Source organism: Thunnus maccoyii, chromosome 7 (assembly GCF_910596095.1).
Source record: "Thunnus maccoyii chromosome 7, fThuMac1.1, whole genome shotgun sequence".
NCBI lineage: Eukaryota > Metazoa > Chordata > Actinopteri > Scombriformes > Scombridae > Thunnus > Thunnus maccoyii.
The window spans coordinates 11,323,981-11,348,906 of NC_056539.1; the positions used below are offsets into that span (position 1 = coordinate 11,323,981).

Below are 24,926 nucleotides of genomic sequence, written 5' to 3' on the forward strand. Positions count from 1 at the left end.
CTCTGTTGGGAGGAAAACAGATCACACCACACACACACACACAAACACACACACACACTCTCCCTCCCTTTTCTTTCCTTCTGTGTGTGTGTGTGTGTGTGTGTGTGTGTGTGTGTGTGTGTGTGTGTGTGTGTGTGTGTGTGTCTCTCTCTACCCCCACCATACCCTTACCTTTTTTTGGAAGATGATATGGGGGACCCAGATGTTACATTTCACTGGCCAATGGTGAGCAGAGAGGGGCTGGATTGGTGTGTACTCATGATGCCCCTTCTTTTAAAACGCCTGAGCTCCTGTGTCCAACTCAGCAACTCTCACATGAGAAAGAGCAGCCACGAGGCTCTGCTCCACCAGCAGCATCACCCACACCTGACAGACTGTATCTTCCAGCTGTAGAATCAACTATTTTTTTTTGAGTGTTTTATTTCAATGCTGTAAAAAAAATCATCTGTGAATGAAAGTGTGGCACCATGTCGGAATTAAATATGGTGGCACTCCTGCTGTCTTTCCTGGCTTCAGTGGCTCTGGGCCAAGGTAAGTGACCATTCACCTGCAATTTTAGCCATTGCAACACATTCACTGGAAATAGCTGACCTAAAAGAAAACCAATTGCAAGATACATTTTTCATGAACTTTTTTAAATCTTCCATAACATTTCTGTAATCATTTAAGATCAGAAGGCCAGTATATGACTACTCACACATGTGCACTACCATAACTAGAGTTTTCTAAGTTGACGCCATTTCCCTGAGGATGTCAGATCAGGATTGGTGGAGGACTCTACAGAAATGTCTTGTGATGAGCTCATACTATAAGGGTATTGCGTGTGTGTGTGTGTGTGTGTGTGTGTGTGTGTGTGTGTGTGTGTGTGTGTGTGTGTGTGTGCGTGTGTGTGTGTATGTGTGTGTGTGTGTGTGTGTGTGTGTGTGTGTGTGTGTGTGTGTGTGTGTGTGTGTGTGTGCTATTTTATAGACCACCTCAGTAGTTCTTAATCTCTGATGTTAAGTCACCGGCACGTTTCACCACCAGGCTAATCAACAACACGTGTTGATAGACTCCTGGGTCGTATAAAGTAGAAGTGGTCTGCCTCTGCGGTCTTGTTTAATAACAGAAAAAAAAGCTCAAATAGGCTCAGTGCTGCTGATAATAGAAGGATCTGGTGGCACACGCACTTTGTTTCCAAAGCTGCAGTACAGCAGCTGCCACTGTCAGCATACAGGAGGCCTGCTTTTGTGGAAAAGGAGTATCTCAATACAGCCTCAATACTCCATTGACTTTTATGATCTGATAAAGAGCCAATTCAAACTTACTTTTTTAGCATTAGTTGCTCAATTGAACTCATTGTTTTTGCCGTCAGCTACACACAGACTTCTTCTGCCTCTTCTTCACTGTGGTGATCCAGCTTCTGGGAAAATGTTGCTCTTATCATCATTTGAAAGCTTGACTGTCTTCCTGAAAGCAACGTTTTTTCCAAAGCTGTCACTTATTGTCTGTCTTACAGCTGCTTCTCATTAACTTTGATTTTTTTTTTTTAAGAAAGGGAACTGGCAGTTCATAAAAAACAAAAGTGTAACTACACCTTAATAGTCTCCATATCTTGTTGGTCTCAGAGGCCTCAAAAGTCTGAAATGTCTTGCAGAGGCTTTGTACCATTTGCTGATGAGTATATCATTAGATTAGAAGATGGTTCTGTCTTTAGAGAAAGTAAATGAATAAATGGCAAACACTGAACTGAACACTGTGTTGCAGCCATGAGCAAATGCACACCTTAAAACGGGTTGTAAATTTTTATGTTTCGTGCCACGCTCCATTAGCAATACATCCACATCTTGAATGAAGGTGGGTTTGTCCTTATTTCCCCCTCAAATGCAGTGCCAGCACTCCCTAAGATATAAACCCAGTCACCTTGGAAACAAGAGGCAATAATCACAAACCAAATGACCCACTTTCCCACCTGCTGGGCTTGAGCTCAGCTAAATGAGAAAATGGAATCAAGGGAGGGATAAAGAACACAGGTAAAATGACTTTACCATCCTCTTTTCCCACCGTCAATTTGGCCAGCATGTCACCCTTTCCTTTTTGGTGGCTGTCTCAGCCTCCTTCCCTGAATTCTCTTCACCTCTAACTAATGACTGCACATCTCCGTCTGTCCATTTGTCTTCATCTGTACGCCTTTTGTTTCTAATCTGTCTCCCTCAGGTATTTCTTCATGAATTTTCCACACCTTTCTCCCTCACTTCATCAAGCTCCTTCCTTTGCCTTTCACCACCTATTTCTGTCTGCCTTTCTTCATCAAACACTCTCTCCTCGCCTTGCTCTCTGTCACTCTCTCCATACACCATAGAGCTTACGAATTTATGAGCTGTTTTCCAATTTGGAGGCAGCAGCTATTGCTGAACGCCCACTGAAACTCGGAGGGGAACACTGTGGCATTACCACCTCCTAGCATAAGTCTTGATTGCAGCTCAAAGGCTTTTTAAAGTTACTGTACTCTGTTAGACCCAGCTGTATGGCATTACCACAGCATTACCAGTGGACCTCCAACCCTCTTTTCTTCTCTTCTCTTGTTGCATAATTGTAAGGGAAAACTAGACGGTGTATGTGAGCAGCTGGAGGGCCGTTGTGAGTCAGACACGGGGGCTAGTTCTAGTTCTCCAGATGCTGAATGCTGTCTGCTCCAAACGTTAACTTTAATGACTGAGACAGGGATTACAGTGGATCACAGGAAAAGGTGCAAATTTCCATTAATGACAACCCTGAGCCATCTTACTTCTCTTTCTTCTGTGTGTATTTATGTGCTATATGTGTTATATGTGGATGTGCCGAGGAATTATTTATTGTGGGGATAATCAACTGAACTTTCCAGTTCCTGGCTCCCTACCTGTGAACAGGTACAGCAGTTCAAGTGAGGACTTCCAGATATTTTTTATGTAAAAATTCAGTGCTGCCCAATTATGTAGTTAATAGTATCAGGGAGAAATGCTGTGTGCTGCAAATACCTTCTTTTAAGAACACAAAGCCTTTGTTATACCTTAATAAATCCTTAAATCATGCCGTTGATTCACATCATTAGTTAATGTCAAGGACAAAATTGCTGATTTTAATGAGTGACAGATGTTTTAGGGATCAGTCGGGGTAAATAGAGAGATAGACTCATAGAGAAAGAGCAGACTCCTCCCAACTGCACACACCTCAACTAAGAGGCTGGCCAAACATACGAACAGCTTCCATATGACATGGCAAACAGATCATGATTTACACAGGCCCACACACACTCCCATCTCTAAATGCCTGTGATTTAAAACAAATACCTCTGTATTAGCTAAATCCTAACAGGGCTAGATTTCTGTGACAGATCACCTGGACTCACACTCCAGCACACACACTCCTGATTCTGAGAGAAGGACCCAGACACGGCAGGACAAGCTGAACCGACAAATACTGTAAAACCTTGTTCTCTTAGCAAGCTTAATTTTGCCCAATAGGTTATGTAACATGGGGAGGGGAGGGTGGTGTTTTCACATCTTCTCCTTCTTGTAAGGATCTGGAATATTATAAACAGGATCCAGACTGTCTATTTAAACCTCATCTCTCTGCCAACATACATCTGGCACAACCATACCTCACTAATCTGACTGAAACCATTCTGCAACTTCATTAAATCCTGCATTTTCCTCTTTCCTCTCCCGACAGCTTTTTTTATTAGATTCTGGCAAAGGCAGACAAAACTCCCTCTCAGAAATTAATGGAGAGAGAGTCTGTCCTTTGCAAAGGCACTGGTAGTTATTAATAGGGGATTTGCCTTTGTGTAGCCTAGCTGTATTTCACAATGAACCATGGTGACGCTAAATCCAAAGCTTGTCCTCCAAAATAAGAATTGCAGTTGTCACAACAGACCCGGGGTGGATAAAGATGACAATGACTGCAGTGTGGGATGAAAAGTTTCAGACATAGCCTGGTATTCAGGCGCTTGCCATGTGGCTATATGTGGAAACCAGAAGCTATTGGTGTTGTTGCCTTCTCTTGCCACTATAATGTATCCTGTCACCTTGTTCATGGTTTATGAGGGGTCACAGTGAGGATGGCTGAAAGGTTTATAATAACCTTTTAGCCAGCCATGTGGAAAGGTTCGTGTCAAAGGTGAAAGTGCCAGAGAAAAGTGATACATCTTGACTTTGTAAAGAGATTTGTGTCAGCAAAGCTCAAAATCAAACACCAAAAGAGAGCACATGGATAGTTTCAAGGACAAATAAGATATAACACTTTAGGGTGGATTTTTTTTTGAGCACTGAAGAGGAAATCATAAGTTCTAACCTTGCTCCCTCTGGTTTGAAGAACGTGTGTTTCAACTACTTGCTTCTTGGTAAATTCACTCGCATACCAGCTGCATGAAGCAGCGCCCAAATAAATCTCCCGGCTTTTAAAATTCATAAAGTGTTAACATGCCACTCAAAAGCACAATGAGCTCTGTGAGTCTGCCATGGGAATCAGGCCAGTTCATACTGGCTGCAATTGAGGTCACTACCCCAACATTCACCCTCTGCTGTAGCTGATCTGGGTTTCCTCTTTTAACTTTTTAAAACCATTAGTCACCTCATGAAACTCTAACAATCTTTTAGTATTTTGTTTTCATGATCAAACATCTTGAAATGATAATCAGGAGCCAATTGGTTCGACTGTGAATGGCTTTTGGTTTGGGTGTGAGTGAGGAAGAAATGTTACGTAACAAGAGCAGAAAAACTGCTTTATGATTTTTTTTTTTTTTTAAATGGATGCACTTCAGAGTGAGGGATGTCATTAATTAGCCAGAAGTCTAGAACTCAATGTTAATTAAGTGAAACAAAAGGCTTCTTCCTTTCCCCTCGCCATGTGCTTTCTAGTTTCTAAAAGTTCTCAGTTAACCATATTAAAGGATCGGTTCACAATTTTTAAAGTCTGTCTTAAAACAACAGTCAAGTGTCCATATGAACATTGAAACAGGTTTTTTCTTGTAGTAATCATTCCTCTAAATGTGATTACAGTATAAGTGATGGGGGATAAAATCCTCATTTTAAGAAAAAATGCATTCAAAAGTCTATCTGAAGATAATATGAGGAGTCTTTGCAGTAAAAAAATGCCCTTTTTGAGCCTTGACAGTGTTTTCCTGTTCAGCTGCAGTGGAAGGATCATAACAATAAGAGGGAATGCAGCACTAAAAAGACTGTAACTTTGAAAAATATTGACTTGATTTGACTAATTTGGAGGGATGAGGCCTCATATAAGCTTAAATAAAATTTTAAATACATTTTGCATGGAGGGACTTACATAGGAAGTGCATTATGAAGGGATGTTCTGATGGCCAGTATGAACAGGTGGAATGATTACAGCAGGAAAAACATGTGCCAGTGTTCATTTGGGCATTTGACTATTGTTTCATATATGCTACTTTGTGTAGTTTGCACAGACAAATCCACACTGTCCAGTAGTAGAAAAGAAATGAGGAAAAACTATTTGATTTGATTTACTAAACTAAACCTGCAAGAGCCACATCTGTCCAGCAGATCAGTGTGAAAGCATTTGCTTCTGTTTATCCAGCCAATCCAGTGTATCAGAGAGACTAAGCCGATATGGAAAACTATCAATGGTTTTTAAAGCCAGGGGCATAATAAAAACACCATGAAGGTCAGCTGACTGTCGACCCCTTTAATCAAACACATGTTGAATCAGCCATTATTCTTGACTTATGTAATGCATTTTTGAACAGTCTATCTTTGTTCTGTTGAACTACTATCCTTCTTTGCTAAATCTATCAAAAACCTTAAGGATTGAAAAGATGTGCTGGCATAACAATAAAGACTTGAAGTGAGCCGTAAAACCAGCGGGGACTGGGATCGATACTGGCCCCTGTGCTGGGAGTTTCTGCTCGTAAACTCAGCAGTGTCTCTCCGAAAGTGCTAAGTGTCTGCACATATTACTCACACACACACACACACACACACACACACACACACACACACACACGCTGCATAAGCTACTTTTTGTTTCTGTCACAGACCATGACATTTATTTTTTTCCGCACTGCCCAAATGAAACTCAGAGGTGAAATGTCAAGCAAACAACTGACCTTTTTGAAAACATAAAAAAATTATTATTGCAGGAAAATTAATCATTACACTTCAAAGCATGTGGGAAAATGTGTCACGGTGCATGTTTAATAAATCAAAGAGCTACATTTACAATGAATGCCAAGCTGCATATCTTTCTCTTTTCTAATAAGGAAACATTTGCTTTCATCTTGGAAACACTGTTGTGCTGTTGCGTGTGCATGCATATGCGTGAATAAATGATGATGATGTAAGAATGACTCACTGATACAAGCATGCTGTGTATGCGCACATATAGGCCTAGTATAAACATATATCATTAAGATTTAAAAATAAAAAGGAAATTGCGGTATTCAAGTATGTGTAAGAGGTGATGGAGTGGGATAAAGTGAAGTTTTCTGGCTTGGAACTGCATGCCCTGATTTGTCTCAGCTGGAGCTTGATTAGCATCCTCAACGGCGGCTGCTTGTTGATGGATCAAGAGGAGAAGGGAGGATGGGAAGAGGAAAAGCAGAGAGGAGGACAGCAAGGTGAAGGATGAAAGGATGTTTGACAAGCACGGGGGAAGTGACGGATGGAGAGGAGTTTGGATGAGCAGCAGGGGGGAAAAAACTACAGATAGAGATAGTGAAGGTGCAGATTGTGGACGAGATGGAAGTTGAGGAATGAGGGAGATTAGATTTCACAAGAAGGGAAGGAAAGGACAAAAAGAGGATCACAGAGGATAACCATTTCTTTCCATTTCCTTCTTTTTTAGTAGGCCATAAAGGTCTTGTCATTGCTTCGGCACATAAAAAGGGAAGAAGACATGTGACTAAAAATGAACATGAAAATGAAATTGAAAAAAATGAGAGAGAATAAAGAGTAAAGGGCATTGGAAATGCTTGTAATGAGGGAAAGTGTGTCACTGTGGCTGAATGCCTTCTTGCCTTGAACACAGAGAAGAGAAAAATGTGCTCAGACTGTAGCACAATGTAAAGTGTCTGCATAATCATTATATGTGTGTGTGTGTGTGTGTGTCAAATCCTTTGCTTGAGTAAAAGTAGAAGTACTGCAATAAAAAATACCTCATAACCAGTAAAAGTCACATATACTATCAAAAATACTCATAATGCAGATATTCTGACAAAAGTCTTCTTCTTGGTAATGGTCGAACATAAAATATAAACCATTAGCTCCCACCCTTCCCTGCTCCATACATGCATACATTCAAGGATGTAAACTGAAAGACTGAATGCTCTGTATGGCCATTACTCAGATGTTTCTTTTCTCTTGTTTGCAGGATCGCTGAGGAGCAGGAGAGTGGCCATGAACACGTTCACTGACACACAGACAACAGGTACTGAATCCATCAGCAATGATATTTAGAGCTAATTAGTTCACCTACAGTACTTTACAGATTATACAACTGTCTAAACTCTCTAAAATCTACACAGCAGTTCACTTTTAAATTTCATGACTATATCAGTTATTCGAACAGTTACTGAGGCGTGACACCATAAACCTCATGTACAAGAGACACATGGCTGAGATATTTTATATCACACTAACTTTATGTTTGTACTGTATCACGTAGCAGCGAAACATTTAATTTAGCTGAGAAGTTACATCTCTCCTGTCTGCTTTAATGCAACAGCCATAGGTGTTAGTCTGTATCCAGGTTGCTATCTGCAGCACATGTCTCCTTCCATCACCTCATTGCATTATTATGTGAATAAAAGATATTCCATCAGTGTGTTGCTAATACATTATTTTATTTTAAGTCCTCATATGTGTCTTGGGGAAATGCTCAGGTTTCAGAGCATGTAGCAGACACAAAAACTAGACAAAGTACTTCATCTGTCAAGCCACGGGGTTTGGAAAGAACCTGGACAATGCAGGACTCCTTGGGGTGCATGACGTCAGTTTTAAATGGCAGTAGCAGACCACCTCTTAAAGTTTGTAACCCATCCCTGCTGTTTTCCCTCTTCTTGATTTTGCTTGGTTCTGACCCACGTCTCCCCTCCATGTAAGACTCAAACCCAATCCCTTTCCTTTACTTGCTCTCCCTTCCTTATTTCTAGATCTTGTGCTGGATTGTTTTCTTTCTTTCTAGCTTTTTTTTTAAAGTTATCTTGGCTTATTCTAACCCATTCTTTTGGTTTTCATCCATGTCTCCCCTCTGTGTGCCTCCAGGCGTGACAGAGTGGACGTCTTGGTTCAACATCGACCATCCTGGGGGGAACGGAGACTATGAGCGCCTGGAGGCTATTCGTTTCTATTACAGAGAGAGAGTTTGTGCAAGGCCCACAGCCATGGAGGCTCGGACAACAGACTGGGTGGCAGCAGCAGACACAGGGGAGGTGGTCCACTCCAGTCTGGAGAAGGGCTTCTGGTGCATCAACAAGGAACAGCCCCATGGCCACATCTGCTCCAACTACCATGTCCGCTTTCAGTGTCCCCCAGGTAGTCCTGATGACAGCAGCTCAGGGCTGCACAAGCTGTCACTTCACAGATGTGAACACGCAGGAAAACACATGCATGAATACACATTTTCAAATGCTTTTAAGAGCAGCACTCAACAATAATAAACACTCTACTCTTCAATGTGTGTGTTCAGTGCAGAGTTATTGGACTGACTGGAGTGAGTGGGGTCCTTGTTCAACCATGATTTGTAACGATGTGGGCATCCAGGTCCGCCAGAGGAAATGCATGAGCACCCAGCCCATGCCTCTCCTGTTGGTACCGGCATGCCAGGGCCACCATTCAGAAAGGAGGGAGTGCTCCGCCCCTCCATGTACAGGTGATAATCCCAACAACTATTAGCACTTCATTGTTGCTTGGACAGTGTGATGAGATCTCATATGAAACAACATCACAGCATTGCTAACAGTGATCGACATTCGTACTGAAATACATGGTGTACTGTAGCATACAGGTTAATCTTCCTAAATGTCCTTAATTGTATAAAATGCAAAGAATCAAAATTCCAGTTTAAATTTCTAAAAATGGTCATGTGCCATTTTCTGCTCTGTGGTCTCAGAGCAGAACCTATTCCTCTAAAAAGAACTTTGTAACCATTAGTTCAAGTGCTCTCAATTGAACTACTTGTAATCAACAATCTTCCAATTGCAATTCATATCAGCAATCATTATTTAATCAGCTTTCTTATCTTTTTAATGCCAACAGTATTGTGTAATTGCACAATTTACTATCTAATTTATGCCCCGTGGTTTGTTTGAATGGCAGAATTAATAAAAAAGACTAATATACTAAGACTAAGACTAATATACTAATATGCTTTTCTCACTAAGTTCCAAACTCACATTGTCCTTGCTGTCTTTCTGTGTGATCAGCTGAGTGGAGTTCATGGGGTCGTTGGGGGACATGTTCAGTGACCTGCGGTGGAGGTCGCAGGATTAGGAGGAGGACCTGTGTGCGAACCTCAGAGACAGTGCAGTGTACTGGACGGCCTGCAGAAATACAGAAGTGTGGGAGGAGTCCATGCCCAGGTATGCTGTATGTATAGTGCAGGTTTCGTCTTCATTTAGGTTTCATTATGAGTCTGTGTTCACATCTCCGTCTCTGTAACAACAGTCAAATGTCAGCATGTGTGCACTGAGGGCCGCCCCAGTGAGGACTGCAGCCGTTGTGTGTGTGATGGCCACCTGCTACATGGTGATGTCTACACCGTGACTGGTGTCCCCGTGGTGGGAGCCTTGGTGGCACTGGCCAGCCAACCCAAGGTCATCCGTGCCCGAACAGATGCTAAAGGCCAGTTCAAGCTACTGGGAATCTGCTCCTCCAGCTCCACTTTGATCATCATCAGGAAGGAGAAGTTTGCCCCGATCACTGTTTCCACCTCGAGTAACACCACAGGGTTATCCTGGATACGAGCCGCCCTCAAATCAGCGGGTGAGTATCAATCATTAAAATCATGATTAAGCCCAATGATAGATTTTAAGTTTAAGACTAAGTTAAAGTGTTTGTTGTTTTCAAACGAACTATGAGAAAAGCAAGTTTGTGGTATATATTAGGATTAACTGACTAACTGTAGGCAAATTCTTAGAAGAGCTATTTTTATAAAAAAATGTATCCCGTTTCTAATTATCATTGTTCTACAGAGCCAGTAAATCCTCCAGTCATATCCTCAGACTGCAGGGAACGAACAGGAAATTGACAAAACTACAACAAAAACAGTCTGGCCTATTGAAAGACTTCACATAGTCTAGAGAACTTACTTGGTTGCATGGAAACCAAATAAAAATAGGTCTGCGCTGCTTTTGAAAGATTAATTCCCTCAACAATCATTTTTCATAAGCACAGAGGCCAATGAGAGAATAGTGTAATGTTTGACTGAGTTTTATGAGGTCTCAATACTCTGCAGCACCATTCACAACAGTCAGAATGAGGTCTTTGAGGGTTTGCTCCTTTCTGCTGTCCACAGAGAAGCCGTACATTGTAAAGCACCCAGAAGACAAGGTGCGTTATGAGGGAGGTAGAGTGCTGTTGTGCTGCAAGGCAACGGGATCGCCGACACCTGACAAATACTACTGGTGAGATGAATACCAGTGTTACCACATTATTAATAACATTATAAGACTCAGAAACAGCTAGAAGTGGTAGAGTTATTACTTTTCCATGTTGTGAATATTTCTTATTTGTCATTTATTTTCTTATATCAATAATTATTTGCCTATCTTCAAGGTACCACAATGGGACTCTGCTGGACAGGAAGTTGTACAAGTATGAAGAGGACCTTGTACTACGGGAACTGAAGCTGGAGCAGTCAGGACAATACTACTGCAAAACCAGCAGTCCCGCAGGCAGCGTCAAGTCCTCTCCAGCTGTCCTCACTGTGATAGGTATGTTTTGTCTCTCAGCATCACCATCACATAAACCCAGACGTACAGTTAAGGATGCAATGCATAAGACGGGACTACCCACACCTATAGTGTTGGACGAAAACAACAAAAATATGTTTCTTTTTTGGTTTTTGGTATTGAGTTGTTTTTTTTTTCTCAGAGTCAAACAGAAATAAAAACTCCCTTCTAGTAAATAGCGCAGTGATGTAAACTGTAATTCATCATCATCATCAGCCATGAGAGAAAGTAACTTACTATGATGATAGCAAGCGGCACACAGGGATTACAGCTCAGGATGGCTGTTATCCCAGTGCATTTGACAATGACATATTTAGTCAAAGTCCTCCCCAAGTTCAAGTAAAACCACTGACAAAAAACAGAAAACCACACTTCATTTTACTATATAAAGAGCTGCTGCTCAGAGATTGAATACACAGTTTAAGAGAAATGTCAGCTCTGAGCTCCAGCTAAGTCATCCGTGAGCCATGTCCATGCATTAAGAGGATTCAGACAAAACCACATTGTCCTACAACTGAGAAAGAGAGAGAGAGAGAGAGAGAGAGAGAGAGAGAGAGAGAGAGAGAGAGAGAGAGAGAAGTCAGTTAATAGACTGTTTCATTGGAAAAAAAATAGGAAATTTTAAAAAATCAGGGCTCACACAATCTGACTGTGCTTGGAGCAGTATCTTTTTTATTATGTTTACATTGGTTGAAACTACCTCTTGTTCTTTTTTGTGTGAGATGGCTCTAGACACTGTAAAACCTCAAACCCAATTTCTCCAGAACACTCGGTGTTGAGGTGAAGTCCAAGGCTGACAATAAATTCTGTTTCTTTTCTCTCTCAGAGTCAGACAAGTATTCATTTTCACATCCGTGTGAGGGTGGTTACACATTGCTTATATCCTCCAGGTGCTTGTTATCTAAGACACAGATTAACAAACAGGGTTTTCATGGAAGAGTGCTAAAGCAATCTATCCCAGGCCAAAGACGAATCCCTGCACTCCAAAAGTCATTATGGCAGGAGACTGTGTGTGTGTGTGCAGGACAACACCTGCGCCTCAGAGCTTATAAGAGAGACTTTTCATATTTTACATTTTGCAGAAGTTAAATTTGATTTCCTATAAAATGTGTTACCATCAAGGTAACTTGAAGTTAAACAATTTATTATGAAAGAAAAGTCAAAGTACCGTTGGTAAATCCATCAGCAGTACAGAAATGATATTTCATACATACCACACAACCCCATGTGTCTGCAATTATCAACTTACTTGAGAGATGGGGAGCTTAACACGAATACTTGACTATAAGCTCAACCATGATATCATACACATTAATTATTCTGCCAATGTCTGGGTGAACAATAATTCTCTCCTTCCAACTCCCATTTGGAAAGTTGGTAAATAAATGTTCCCTTCAATTTCATGTCCAATTACCCCTTCATGCACATTTCGCCGTCCAACTTGGCCACTCATAGGTACTTTCAGTCCATGCAGACATTATGTGCATGTGTGTGGGTGTGAGAGAGAATGTCTCTGTGTTTATATATATATGTGTGTGCAACCATGTGTGAAAAAGGGAAGGGCAGAAAAAAAAGATTTTTTTTAAATATTCAGTGTCCTAATTTATTCGCTATACACTTGTTCTGCTCTGCTCATGCTTCAATAGGCAATTACCCAGTACCAGGCAATTTTATAATTAAATCCTAATAGTTTTGACAGGCTTTCGTGAGCAAACTGTACTTTAATAGTCATGTCTTCAACATGGCAAGTCAGTGTTCATTTTAACAACAAAGCAAAGTGTCAAAATTATTTTGGACTTTTTTGCATAGACTTTCTTTGCACTGTTTTATGTGTATCAAATGACTAATTGGTGTCATATTAACACACACAAGCTTAATACACTTTATTATGCAATTCACAGCAAAAGGAACACCCGCATGCAATTCTGCCCCTGAGAATCACCTCATCAGACTGCCGATGGACTGTGTTCAATCTGGGACAGACTCCAAGTACTACAATGCCGGCCGCTGCCCTCACAACAAATGTGCTGGCTCCCTAGACTTTGATATGCGCTGCAAAGATGGAGCTGGGTTCTGCTGTGGGGTCCAAAATATGGAAAGTCGAACCATTGACTGTGGGAGCTACAGCCTTCCTATCCGGGCTGTGACACAGTGCAGCTGCCAGAAGTGTGTGCAGCCAACTGTGCTGGTTCGTGGCAGAGTGGTCACAGCTGACAATGATGAGCCTTTGCGTTTTGGACACATCTACATTGGTAAAGAGAGGGTGGGCACCACTGGATACCAAGGAGGCTTCACATTACAAATTACTCCTGACACAAAGAGATTAGTGGTAAATTTTGTTGACCCCACTGAGAAGTTTCTTGACACTCCAAAGGTGTTCATCTTTGACAAGAAGGGTGGATCCATCTACCATGATGTAAAAGTAATGAGAAAGCAGACGCCCATTGATATTAATGCAGGAGAGACCAACTCTATTAACCTGGGTGAAATTAAAGGGGAAGACCCAATAGGGCAGTTGGTTATTCCTGCCAATTCCTTCCATAAGGACAATGGAGAAGTCTATGAAGGAACTGTGAAAGCCAGCGTCACATTCATTGACCCAAGAAATATCACCACGGCTGCTGCAACCCCTGGCGACCTCAACTTTGTGGATGAGGAGGGTGATATGCTCCCTTTGAGGACCTATGGCATGTTCTCTGTTGACTTCAGAGATGAGACCAACAAGGAGGTACTTGGAGCTGGAGCAGTCCAAGTCCTTCTTGACACACAGCACGTCAAAATGCAAGAGCACATTTCCAAAATGAAACTGTGGTCTTTAAACCCAGACACAGGGGTCTGGGAAGAGGAAAGTGACTTCTCCTACACCACAACAACCGCTGGTGGTCATGGAAGAAGCAAACGAGAGGAGCGCACATTCCTCATAGGCAACATGGAGATCAGAGAACGCAGACTCTTCAATTTGGATGTTCCTGAAAACAGACGCTGTTATGTCAAAGTTCGTGCCTACATGAGTGACAAGTTCCTTCCTAATGAACAGCTGGAAGGTGTTGTGATTAGCTTAATAAACCTGGAACCCAAGCCTGGGTATTCGGCTAATCCCAGGGCATGGGGTCGCTTTGACAGTGTCATAACTGGCCCTAATGGGGCCTGTTTACCAGCTTTCTGTGACTCCCAGAGGCCTGATGCTTACACAGCTTATGTCACAGCAATGATGGGTGGGGAAGAACTGGAGGCAGCTCCTTCCTCCCCAAAGATGAATCCAAACATCATTGGAGTGTCTCAGCCATATCTGGACAAAATAGACTACCAGCGTTCCGACCACGAGGATCCAGCTCTGAAGAAAACAGCCTTCAGAATTAACTTGGCAAAGCCTAACCAAAATAATTTTGATGAGACCAATGGGCCAATATATCCGTATCAGAATTTAATATCCTGCGAAAATGCCCCTGTTGATGCAAATCATTTCAGATTCTTCAGAGTGGAAAAAGACAAGTATGAATACAATGTTGTACCCTTTGAGGAGAATGATTTGACGACCTGGACAGGGGACTACCTCTCTTGGTGGCCTAATCCGCAAGAGTTCAGAGCATGCTTCATCAAGGTCAAGATCCATGGACAGAAGGAAGTGATGATCAGGTCCAGGAATCTGGGAGGGACACACCGAGAGACAAAAGGCAAACTTTATGGCATTAGAGACATACGCAGCACCCGGGATATGCAAGAGACCAACACTTCAGCAGCCTGTGTGGAGTTCAAATGCAGTGGCATGTTGTTTGATCAAGCTGAGGTGGACAGATCCATCATATCAATCCTTCCACAGGGAAACTGTCGCAGGATCAACACCAACAAACTCCTACAAGAGTATCTCATCAAACATCCACCAGTCGCTCAAAACAACGAGTCCCATGCATTCACCATGTTAGCTCCTGTGGATCCTTTAGGACACAACTATGGCATCTACACAGTCACAGACCAAAGTCCCCGGCACGCCAAGGAAATCGCTATTGGGCGCTGCTTTGATGGTACTTCAGATGGTTTCTCCAGAGAGATGAAGTCAGACTCTGGAGTTGCGTTGACCTTCAGCTGTCCAGAGAGAAAGATTAGCAGAGAAAGCCTCTTCCAGCGCCTGCAGACTAGCCCGGGTCAGACGCTGTCTCAGATGGCAAGGGACATGAGAGAGTTGGAAGGCCTACAAGTGCAGAGATCATCCACCCAGGTGGTGGCCTATCCTTCAGAGCAGCAGGGCAGGACCCAGAGTCGTAGAGTCAGCTCTTCAACCAGGAGGAGAGTGTCCATGCGCATACAGCAACGCCAATAAATACAACAGGAGGTATGCTCAGCTAAGATAATTTGATGTGTGTTCACAATGACAGTAATATGAGAATAATCTAAATGTTCTTTCCTTTTCATTTTTAGATCTAAAGTCAAGACTAATATGACGGCATCACTTCGAGGAAGTAAAAGTTGTCTGTTGATGAGTATGAACTTTGTTCAGACAGCAATTCAGTAAAATGTGATTGAAGATATTCATTATTCTTATACTTACTTGAAGGGTTTGGTATATTCATTTCTTCCTTCCCTCCTGAAAGACATGCATCATTTGCCTATATGAAATGCAGTGACATGCATGTATTTAATTGGCTTTGGTCTAATTTTATGAATGAAAAGACTAAATTGACGTTTGAGAACGTAGCTTTTATAGATCTAATTTGTGGCATTCCATGGTGGGTGTTTCTGCTGATGTATCTCAATGCTCGAGTTAAAACCCAAACTTTAAGAAACTGTAAATATTAATCCAGACCCGAACACTTCATAAATGGCCATTGATTTCCATCAAACTTTTCTGAGAGAAAGAGCAACAGACACTAAGCCCTTTTTCTACAAATGGACAAACTCTCTCTACCAAGGGGAGAGACATTGGATGCAGTGGGGTGAGGCATGCCACTCAGGAAACAGAGGATGTTTTCAGTCATGCTTCTTAATGTTTTTCAATAGCATGCCAAATGCCAACTGATTCAGCCACACATCCTTCCACTCCACACTTCCACTTAGAATGTGCAAGACCAAGACCTTTGGCAAAACAAGCAACTATCTCACTAGTAGCAGACACCCTAAAAAGTGGATAATTGATTGTGTGGCATGACATAATTTCCTTTTGTCTTATGCACATTCCAAAGAAGCACATCCACAAACAAAATGATACTCAAAATTATGTATTCCCATATATCTCACTTTCTCAGATACTGTTAAAGAGGCTCATTCAATGTCTAAATGTGCGTTGTTTTTGTTGTTGGGCATGTGGGTGATCTGCCTTTGTATCTTCAAGTGCAATAAGTAAGTAGTATAATTTAACTTGATAAATCTACTTTCAAACTAGTACAGTTCATAAAAAATGCTGCTCGTGAATGAAGCAACAACTCTTTCACTACATGTGGCAGGTAGTGTGTTCAAGGTGCTTGTATGAGATCTTGCACAGGACTTATTTCAAGTGATTTTCAGCAAATAATTTAACTGCTATGTAATCGTTCTTCAGCTCTCTGAACTTTGCAGAATCTATTAACCTTTTCATACTTTGCTGCATGACTCAGTTGATTTTAACATTTGTACAACACAGTAATCTTTTCAACTTCAGAGAGCAATCTTGTTAGTGGGAGTTCAAATTCTCAGCGGAGCTTTTTCCTCATTAACAAAACCCACTGCATGATTCTTACACGTGAGAGTGATAATTAAAAAGTGACACACTTATGAATTTACTGGCCACATTTTCAGAGACACTGTCAATTGTGACTGTAGATGTGACAAAATAAATAAATGTAAAGTATACATCTTGATAGATATCTAGACAAATGGATTAATAGGCTATTAGATTGAAAAATATCAGGCTATTTTAATTGAATTCAGCAAAAAACTTCACTCTGTGATAAAAGCTCCAAACTTGTTTATCTGCAAAATGGGAAGTTGCAGACCCATAGGAGAAGCTCTTCAAGCCGAACTAATCCAAAACCAAATAAGTGGGACTGTGGTCCATAGAGAAACCGGGAGAAGCTGACAAGTAAATATAAGTCTGCAGTTAATTAGAAAATAAATCACATATTCACTTGGGAACCATTAAAACAGTTTGACCCAGACTTAACAAACATCCAAACAAGTTAATTTCCAGGATACAAAGGATGAAGTTAAATCATTAACACTGTACTGGGCCCAAGCGGATTATGGTCTAACATATTTACCATCACCCAGCCCACTGTACAGTTAATTCTTGAGGGTGTTTCCGCCTCGATCAATTTAAGCCTGATTATATTTTTATTCCTAATGTGCAACTGATTTATTATTCAGTGTGTAAAAGGTGCCAGTACGAAGTTGTGTAAATGAAAACCATATATTGTAACCTTACTCTTGTACTTGGCTCAAATTCGAAGAACAATCCCTTTCCATTATGTATTATGAGCAGCACACTCTAGAAAAACATTAAGTACAGAGAATAGAGTGACAACTTGTGATATCTTCTCCATTATCACTAACCACAGGCCTATGGGCCATCCGCTCAGATGTCCAGATCAAAACAAACTTCTCCCAGCAGTAGAAGTAGCATTCACCCCTCACGGAAGATGATAATTGAATCCATGTGCGGGAAGAGATAAGTCAACATCTGTAGAACAACTGGGATAAATGTTAAATCAAAGACATCAAGATAAATAGGAGTGAGATTATCTGGTGATGTTAATCATTTTTGGGGAACTGTTTGGTAAAGGTAAAAAAGTAAGGGAAAATATTTGTGGTCTTTGGCCTCACAGTCCATCACTTACAGAATCTCAGGCTTGGAAAGTGGTTGCATATGGAAGAAAGTAGTTTTCAGAGAACGCTTTGACAGGAGAACTGGCTTATTCATGAGAAGAAGTTATCAGAGGAGTTTGAAGGACAAGGTAACAATAATAGCCAGAGTAAACCATTATGTAAGGCTTTGCATGGGAAAGTAAGTCGGGCTCTCCAAAAGTTACTTTGTCTTCTGGGGAATTTCAAAGGAGATTAAAGGACTTGTGCAATGTTTGGTTTAATGACTCAAGAAAAAGTTTCCACAGTGTTTAGGATCAAATGAAGGGAGTTTAAGTCTGAATCAAACCGATAAAACACACAGTAAAGATTCATTTTTAATGAAAAGAACGTGTTTATCTCACTGAATCTCAGTGGGAATGGCAGTATTGGTAATAAAGCTTTAATTTCACTGGGAGTCATAAAATGTTAATCTCAAAATTATGGGTTACTGGAGGTTTATGGGTATTTTGTTTCCATTTTTTAAAGGAATAGTTTGACATTTTGGGAAAAAGGCTGAGATAAGAAGACTGATAGCACTCTAATGTCTGAGAATGGTATCAATCTTCTCACCTAACGCTTGGCAAGAAAGTGAATATGTGTAGTTCCCAAAATTTCAAATTATTAATGAATATAGTAAACTATTGTTACAATAGTAGCCGTACTGAAGTCTTGAGTGCTTGACGTTTGGTATACAAGGGTATCTTCATCCCCTTGAATTTACTGGATAACTTGGTTTGTTTTTGTAACTATTAGAATTAAAGGAATCTGAGAAGTTAGTTCTCCTCCAAATACTTCACCAGATTTTTCTAATTTTTCTGTCACAGAATTGCATTGAATACACATAATACAAACCGCTACTATTAATCTTCAGGGCAGAAAAGTACAAGACTCTTAATTCACCAGAAAACACCAAAAATTTAAATACTGTAGTAACCCTAGTAGTATGAAAAGATTCATCAATTTTCTCTTCTGTATAGTCCAGTCGGTCTCAGAGAGATCATAATTTATTCAGGAGGTCATCCTTGAACCTTTCCACCACTTTCTGGAGTATGTGAAGAGAGTTGTATATATGCCACTGTGCTGCAGGAAGCCATCCTGAGCTCCAGTAAACAAATCACATAAATTAACTCCTGATGATGCTCTGTCAGCGCTTAAATAGCATTAACTATTGCATGGTGATGTCAATCTCTTTGTTTCTAAGTTTTTTGTGTAAATTGTGTATTGTATAAAATCCACTATAACTGTACGAATAAGAAACTGTAAATAAATGATTTTGTTTAAACTTTCTGATTGATATTCCCTACTGAGTTTGTATTATCAACTGAGGACACACAGCTAAGTGTAACAATTTCACATTTCTGAAGATAAGAAAAAGGTTTCAGTCATTTTTCAGATACACAAATCACAGTGCTGTGAACATACAATAATTTATTTTGTAAATTAAATAATGCATAGAAGCTTAAATTTTCAGCTGTACAAAAGTCACACCAATAAATATAATTTACAACAAACAATGCTAGCTTACAACAGACAGGTAGTTGAAACAACACAAAAAAGAGAGAAACAAAATTAAAACAAGTTGAGCATATGAAATACATTTCAGAAAACATATAGAAAGGCTGAAATGAATGCTGGTTTCCTCAGTGTCAAAGGACACTCTCGGGATGTAAAGATTTAAAAGTGTAAAAGAAAACATTCCTGGCCTGTGCAGAATCTGAACAGTGTTCACTTCGACTTCTCTAGCAACAAAAAAAATAGCTGCATCTCCATTGTGTGTGCCCATTACCCTCCAGGAGATGAATTATAAAGCTCACAGCAAGACCTCTAGTGCACAGACAACAGACGTTTTTAGCCAGTGGAATTATTATTGTAATAAAATCGCACATCAGGGAGCACAGCAGGGAGGAAAATGAGAGTCTTGAGCCACACTGTCACTGACACCTTCATGACTGGGCACAGTGTGTCTGCTAGAAAATGGAGCTGACAAATAATATAGTGAGTGACTGCACTCGCCACTGAGGAATAAGGGAAACACACTTTCATCAGTGCACACACACACACACATACATAAAGCTAGAAAAACACATTTTTCTTGAGTCAATGGTGCATGTCAGGTCATGAACCTTCCTTCGGCGCCTTTCTAACCAGAGTCCCATTGCGTCAGTGACAGACAAACCTGTCTCTGCACAAGCCAGGAATGGAGAGAAATGCTGATGAAGACGTCTTAACACTGGGACTGCCACCAATTGTAATTGCGGTGCCCTTCATGTGTGTTCTACTTGCTGGAACTCAATTTGGGTTAAGAAACAGTCCAACAACACAAATGCTGAAAGTGGGTTTCTGTTGCTTGACATCACTGGAATAAGTGTCTAAATGTATCCAAAGGCCACAACTCAACAAGTATGACTGCTTGTCTGTGAGTGTTACAGTTTAAGGGCGGAGGTAATGCTTGTTGAACACAAGGAAGGTGATTATATGTAGTAATGAACATGAAACAGTTTGGTTTTGGTTAGAGTTAGGCTGTTGAAAGAGACTGTCATTCCACTATTACAAATATCTCCACTGAAAATGAGTGGAAGCTTTATAGTCAGAAAAAGGTGACCTGTACACTCACTGACAGTTTGGACCTCAAAATTACAAACACACCACAACTGATAATTAGCACCTACATGTCTAGTCTAGAGACCAAGATGTTTTTCACTTTTTCCTCATCTGAAAAATGACTTTCTTCCTTTTAAACTGACATATTGCATATATTGTAATTAGAGCGATTTTTAGTAGATTTTTTAAAAGAGAATATCACACATTCTCTGTTTCTGCTTTTCTCTGTTTTATATCATAACAGATTTTATCAATTTGTTTTTTGCGGTTGGTTGAATAAAACAGTACATGTGAGGACATCACATGTAGCTCAGAGAAATTGTGATGGGCATTTTTTCACTAGTTTTTGACATTTTATCGACTGCATGATTAATCAGTATATCAAGAAAATAACAAACAGATTAATTGATAACGACATTCATCATTAGTTGATCTAATTGTAATGACTTCCATTACCTTAATATGACAACACAAAGGCTTAATATCACGCTGCATGTGAATTCATATCATCATCGCAATTATGGTTATACTGTTGTAAATGATCATTTTGTACTTAGGTATGATTGACCAAAGAATACATAAGGGTACTAAAGTTGGACAGCAGTTGTGAAGGAAGTGGTTTCAACATACAAAAATGGTTTACACCCAGTTAATGAATAATTTAAAGTAATGCAATGGCTAGTGCAAAAGTGTCACAAGTAGATAGTGACTGCATGAATGTGAGGTAAAAACATAAAATTGTAACATAATATTTCTGGATATTCATTTCAACATAACATAAATTTAAAAAATCACTGTTACACAGCCAATAATCAGATATGCTACTTAGTTCTATAACATTGGTTGGGAAAAGTAATATATCATGCTTTTATGTTGCATTGAGGTCAACCCTCTGCTACTGTCTGGTGTGTTATCAAGGCCAGCAGTGAGCTTGCAGCTCCATCTGCAGCGTCTGTAATGATTCTCTACCTGAAACAATTTAATGATGTCATACCCTCTTCAGACAATCTTCTGATATCATCCTGAGTTCATAGCAAACAAAGTGGAAATGGTCTGTGAAAATGACAGATAAGGCTTAGGAATGTTTCAGATGGCTTGGGTTTGTGGAATAAGTCTTAAAAATAGAGTGGGCTCACTACAGGCAGTCAGGGAATCGGTGGTCTCAAGAAGGGCTGGAGGACGAAGCAGCAGCTGAGGTTCTTCAGCTCTTCAGCTCTTCTGATCTGCAGGGAAAGGCTGTAAGGAGAGACGACTTGCATGCTTCACGTACACGTTGCCGTCCTCCAGCTTGACTTCATACACTTGTTGCTGAAACAGTCAATACAAAGATAAAGCGACATTAAAGCTGGAAGATGGAAAATAAACACCCTGAGTTACTGTGGAAGCAGCCACAGAACACCTTACTGGAATGTGTAAAAGCACAAAATCCAGCTGTTAGCTAACAATATATTGTATTTCATTCTTCACAGATGAAAAAACCCTCATCTAACATTTTTTAATTCTTATATTTCCTCTGTTGCTTGATAAATGTTATCACAGTGATGTGACGGTGTTTATAAAACAGATTAAAAAATGTATGAGTATGAGATATTAATGGAAAGTGAAGTTTTCTCTGTTTATAAAATCAGACATCAAAACATATGTTCATTGAATCATTCTTTCAAACAACTGACAGGGGAAGATAAGTTGTTTGATAGAAGAAAATGGGAGCGTAACGTTAACTCTGACTGATGATCTCCGATTTCTCATGCCGTATCAATCATGGAGGGGAATGACATGTTGATTGTCCCCCAGGGATACAATGAAGTTTTCATATGATGTATCTGATGATTTGATTCATATTCAACTAGTTTAAAGCTAATATAATGTCAGATGATGTAATATGATGTCAAATGTCAGAATCAGATGACTGGGACACCTATTCCAAAGGGTTCAAAGATGATCATGTATTGAGCATTTTTAGAGCAGTCATTTTTGTAGGTTTTAGTAAAATTTTTCACCACTACAAACTCAATCCAGAAGACATTTTGATGTTTAATCACTGACCTGTAATGATGTCCCTGACTTCCCAGTTCTCAGGTCAAAGTCGTAGTCATGCCAGGGGCAGAAGACCTGCAGGACTCCATCAGCCTCCTCAATGTCACCCTCACACAGAGGACCACCTAGAGGACACAACGGGACAGTTCATCAGTTTTTTTTTCCCCAAACAAATTACTACTGCTGTCTTCCTTCTATGCAAATGTCATTGTGACGCTCGTATAATAACACGGTGTGAAACAGATAAGCCTGTGTGACAGCAGGGGGCATGATGTTGCTACTTATTTTGTTTTTTTGGCCAAGGATCACTCACACCCTCATATTTATGATACATTTTACAGTGCAGCATTTTTTAGCAGGCTCCATGTCAATACTCTGCTGCGCGATTACATTTTTCATGTTTACAAGCTGGAGTAGGCTACATTTTAAGTAATTATGCCTTTATAGAAAGCTAAAGGGTGTGAATTTGTATATTGATATGATGAGGCTTTACCGGAGTGTGAACAGCGGGCATCCATGGCGAAAAACTCCCCCTTCACGTAGAAGAGGCAGACATCAGAGTCGTAGCCGAGGCAGGAGTACATTAGACGGCAGCGCTTCTTGGAAAGCTCCGAGGCCGGGCCTATGAGCCTCCATGAAACGCCTCCCGTGTTTCCCTCTTCATCTCCAGAGCCAGAAGCCATAAAGACCGGCAAAATGAGCTGCTTTTCTAATTTGCGCCACTACAGGACTCCTTTTTTCCGCCGATGCAAATGGATTTGGCAGTTCGCTTTGTGCAAGTATTCCATATTAAGCAAACCCGGCTGCTATGACAGTCAAGCGTGTGGGCTGAGCTGCCTCTATCCGAGCTGCAGCCTGTGCAGACTCTCACACCGAGGCAACGCAGCACACGACCAGACTCTCAGCTCTTCACTTCAGTTATGTGTTTTCTTGTGGATGGAAGTTTGTCATAGATAATAAATAAAGAGCACATATTCCTCACAAACCCATGGATAAGATTCAGTGATGCTATAGTTTATCAGTTGTGAATACAGCTGCTTTAGAAATAATCCCAAGCAGCAGCCAAAACAAACATATGTGGCCCTTACATGTTGAACCTGGGTAAAAACCTTCATGTGGAGACTTCATAAATGCAGATGTTTCATTGTTGGACCCAGACAGACCCTTCCTGTTGTTTGATTAGGGTCACTCTGTGATGTTAACATACTATTTTATGTTCACTACCCACTTTCTTGGTGGCCTGTTCAGTTTAATGAGAACATTTAAACATACACTGTTGGACTTGTCCCCAAAGAGTATGGTAAATGTGGAACATTATTTTTTATATACTGTGCAAAATAGTTCAAATCCATTTCTTAATTATCAGTTATAAAGCCTTTTATTGTTCTTTCATGGCAGACTTCATACTGTACTGAGCTCCAGACAGGTACTTGGCTGATTTTTTTTCAGGTTGAGTTTCCCACAGTGCAGTTAAGCATCATTACAAATCGTTTGTGAACTGAATGAACTGTGTCTCGGCCAGTGTTTTAGTTGGTGGGTGTACATGACAACAGTAACATTGTCTCGAACTGCAGTGGAAACAAATATATTTCAGTCTGCTGAACTTTATCAAATACAAGTTCATAGAATAGATAAAACATAACCCCAGGAAGATACATCATAAAACCTCTTTGATATCTGTGAAAGCCTCAGTCAGTTAAACCACAATGAGACACTTGTACATGATTAAGTCAACTATCTGTCTGTTTGTGTATAAAATGAACCTTTCCTGTCGCCATGAAGTTAAGCTGCATTTCACCTACAAATTTGTCCAACTGGCAATTTGCATAAAACAAAAATATATAATGATGATCTGTATTTCTTCAGCTTTTATTCACTTTGTCTCAATTGCTTTATTTTGCCAATAATAATTCTGTGGGCAGTTTAGCCTATATGTAACATGAGTTGTATGTCTAGACTGGAGTGATGCATAACAGAGGCCACTTGTTCGGATTCTGACTTTGAGAAAGTGACTCATGTTAAGCTGCAGCATGAGCACAGAGGAGAGCAGTAATGCTATGAGAAGGTGTTATAGGCAGGAAGAGAGAATGCTACTGCGACTTCTCAGAACTTGGATCCTAATGAAAGCTAATGTAAAATCAAATCGCTGATGTAAAGAAACCTGAGCTCAGTAACCAAATTCATCTGTTGCATGTTTAAGGATAGGCTCACAATTTTTCAAGTCTGTCTTTTCCTCCTGTTCATACTGACTATTAAAAGATCCCCTTCAAATGCGTTTTCCGTGTAAGTGATGGTGGCCAAATTCCGTCATTTTGTGCAAAAATGCATTTAAAAGTGTATCTAAAGCTTATATGAGGCTTCAGCAGTCTGAGTTAGTCATATCAAGTGGATATCTGCCACATTTACTGTCTTTTTAACATCAAATTTCTTATTTGTGTTTCCTCGGACAGTGTTTCCCTGTTGAGCTGCGGTGGAAGTATAGTAACAAAAAGAGGAACTTTGGCACTAAAAAGATTATGTTGAAAGATATTTA

At 40.4% G+C, this 24,926-nt stretch overlaps 2 protein-coding genes across 2 annotated transcripts; one reads left to right on the plus strand and one right to left on the minus strand.

Annotated features, from left to right (window-relative positions):
• Positions 1-343: 343 nt before the first annotated feature.
• On the plus strand, positions 344-18,991 carry cilp2 (cartilage intermediate layer protein 2). Its single transcript, XM_042415715.1, has 10 exons — positions 344-531; positions 7,363-7,419; positions 8,256-8,525; positions 8,680-8,862; positions 9,416-9,571; positions 9,657-9,974; positions 10,507-10,615; positions 10,767-10,924; positions 12,844-15,272; positions 15,359-18,991. The coding sequence occupies exons 1-9, from the start codon at positions 468-470 to the stop codon at positions 15,258-15,260; spliced, it is 3,732 nt and encodes a 1,243-aa protein (XP_042271649.1). The 5' UTR covers positions 344-467; the 3' UTR covers positions 15,261-15,272; positions 15,359-18,991.
• A 183-nt stretch (positions 18,992-19,174) lies between these two features.
• si:ch211-212d10.2 (uncharacterized protein LOC557710 homolog) lies at positions 19,175-24,654 on the minus strand. Its single transcript, XM_042416851.1, has 3 exons — positions 22,887-24,654; positions 22,403-22,518; positions 19,175-21,664 (listed from the first exon to the last, which is right to left on the minus strand). Exons 1-3 carry the CDS (start codon positions 23,074-23,076, stop codon positions 21,566-21,568), a joined length of 405 nt encoding a protein of 134 aa, XP_042272785.1. The 5' UTR covers positions 23,077-24,654; the 3' UTR covers positions 19,175-21,565.
• Between the last annotated feature and the right edge of the window lie 272 nt (positions 24,655-24,926).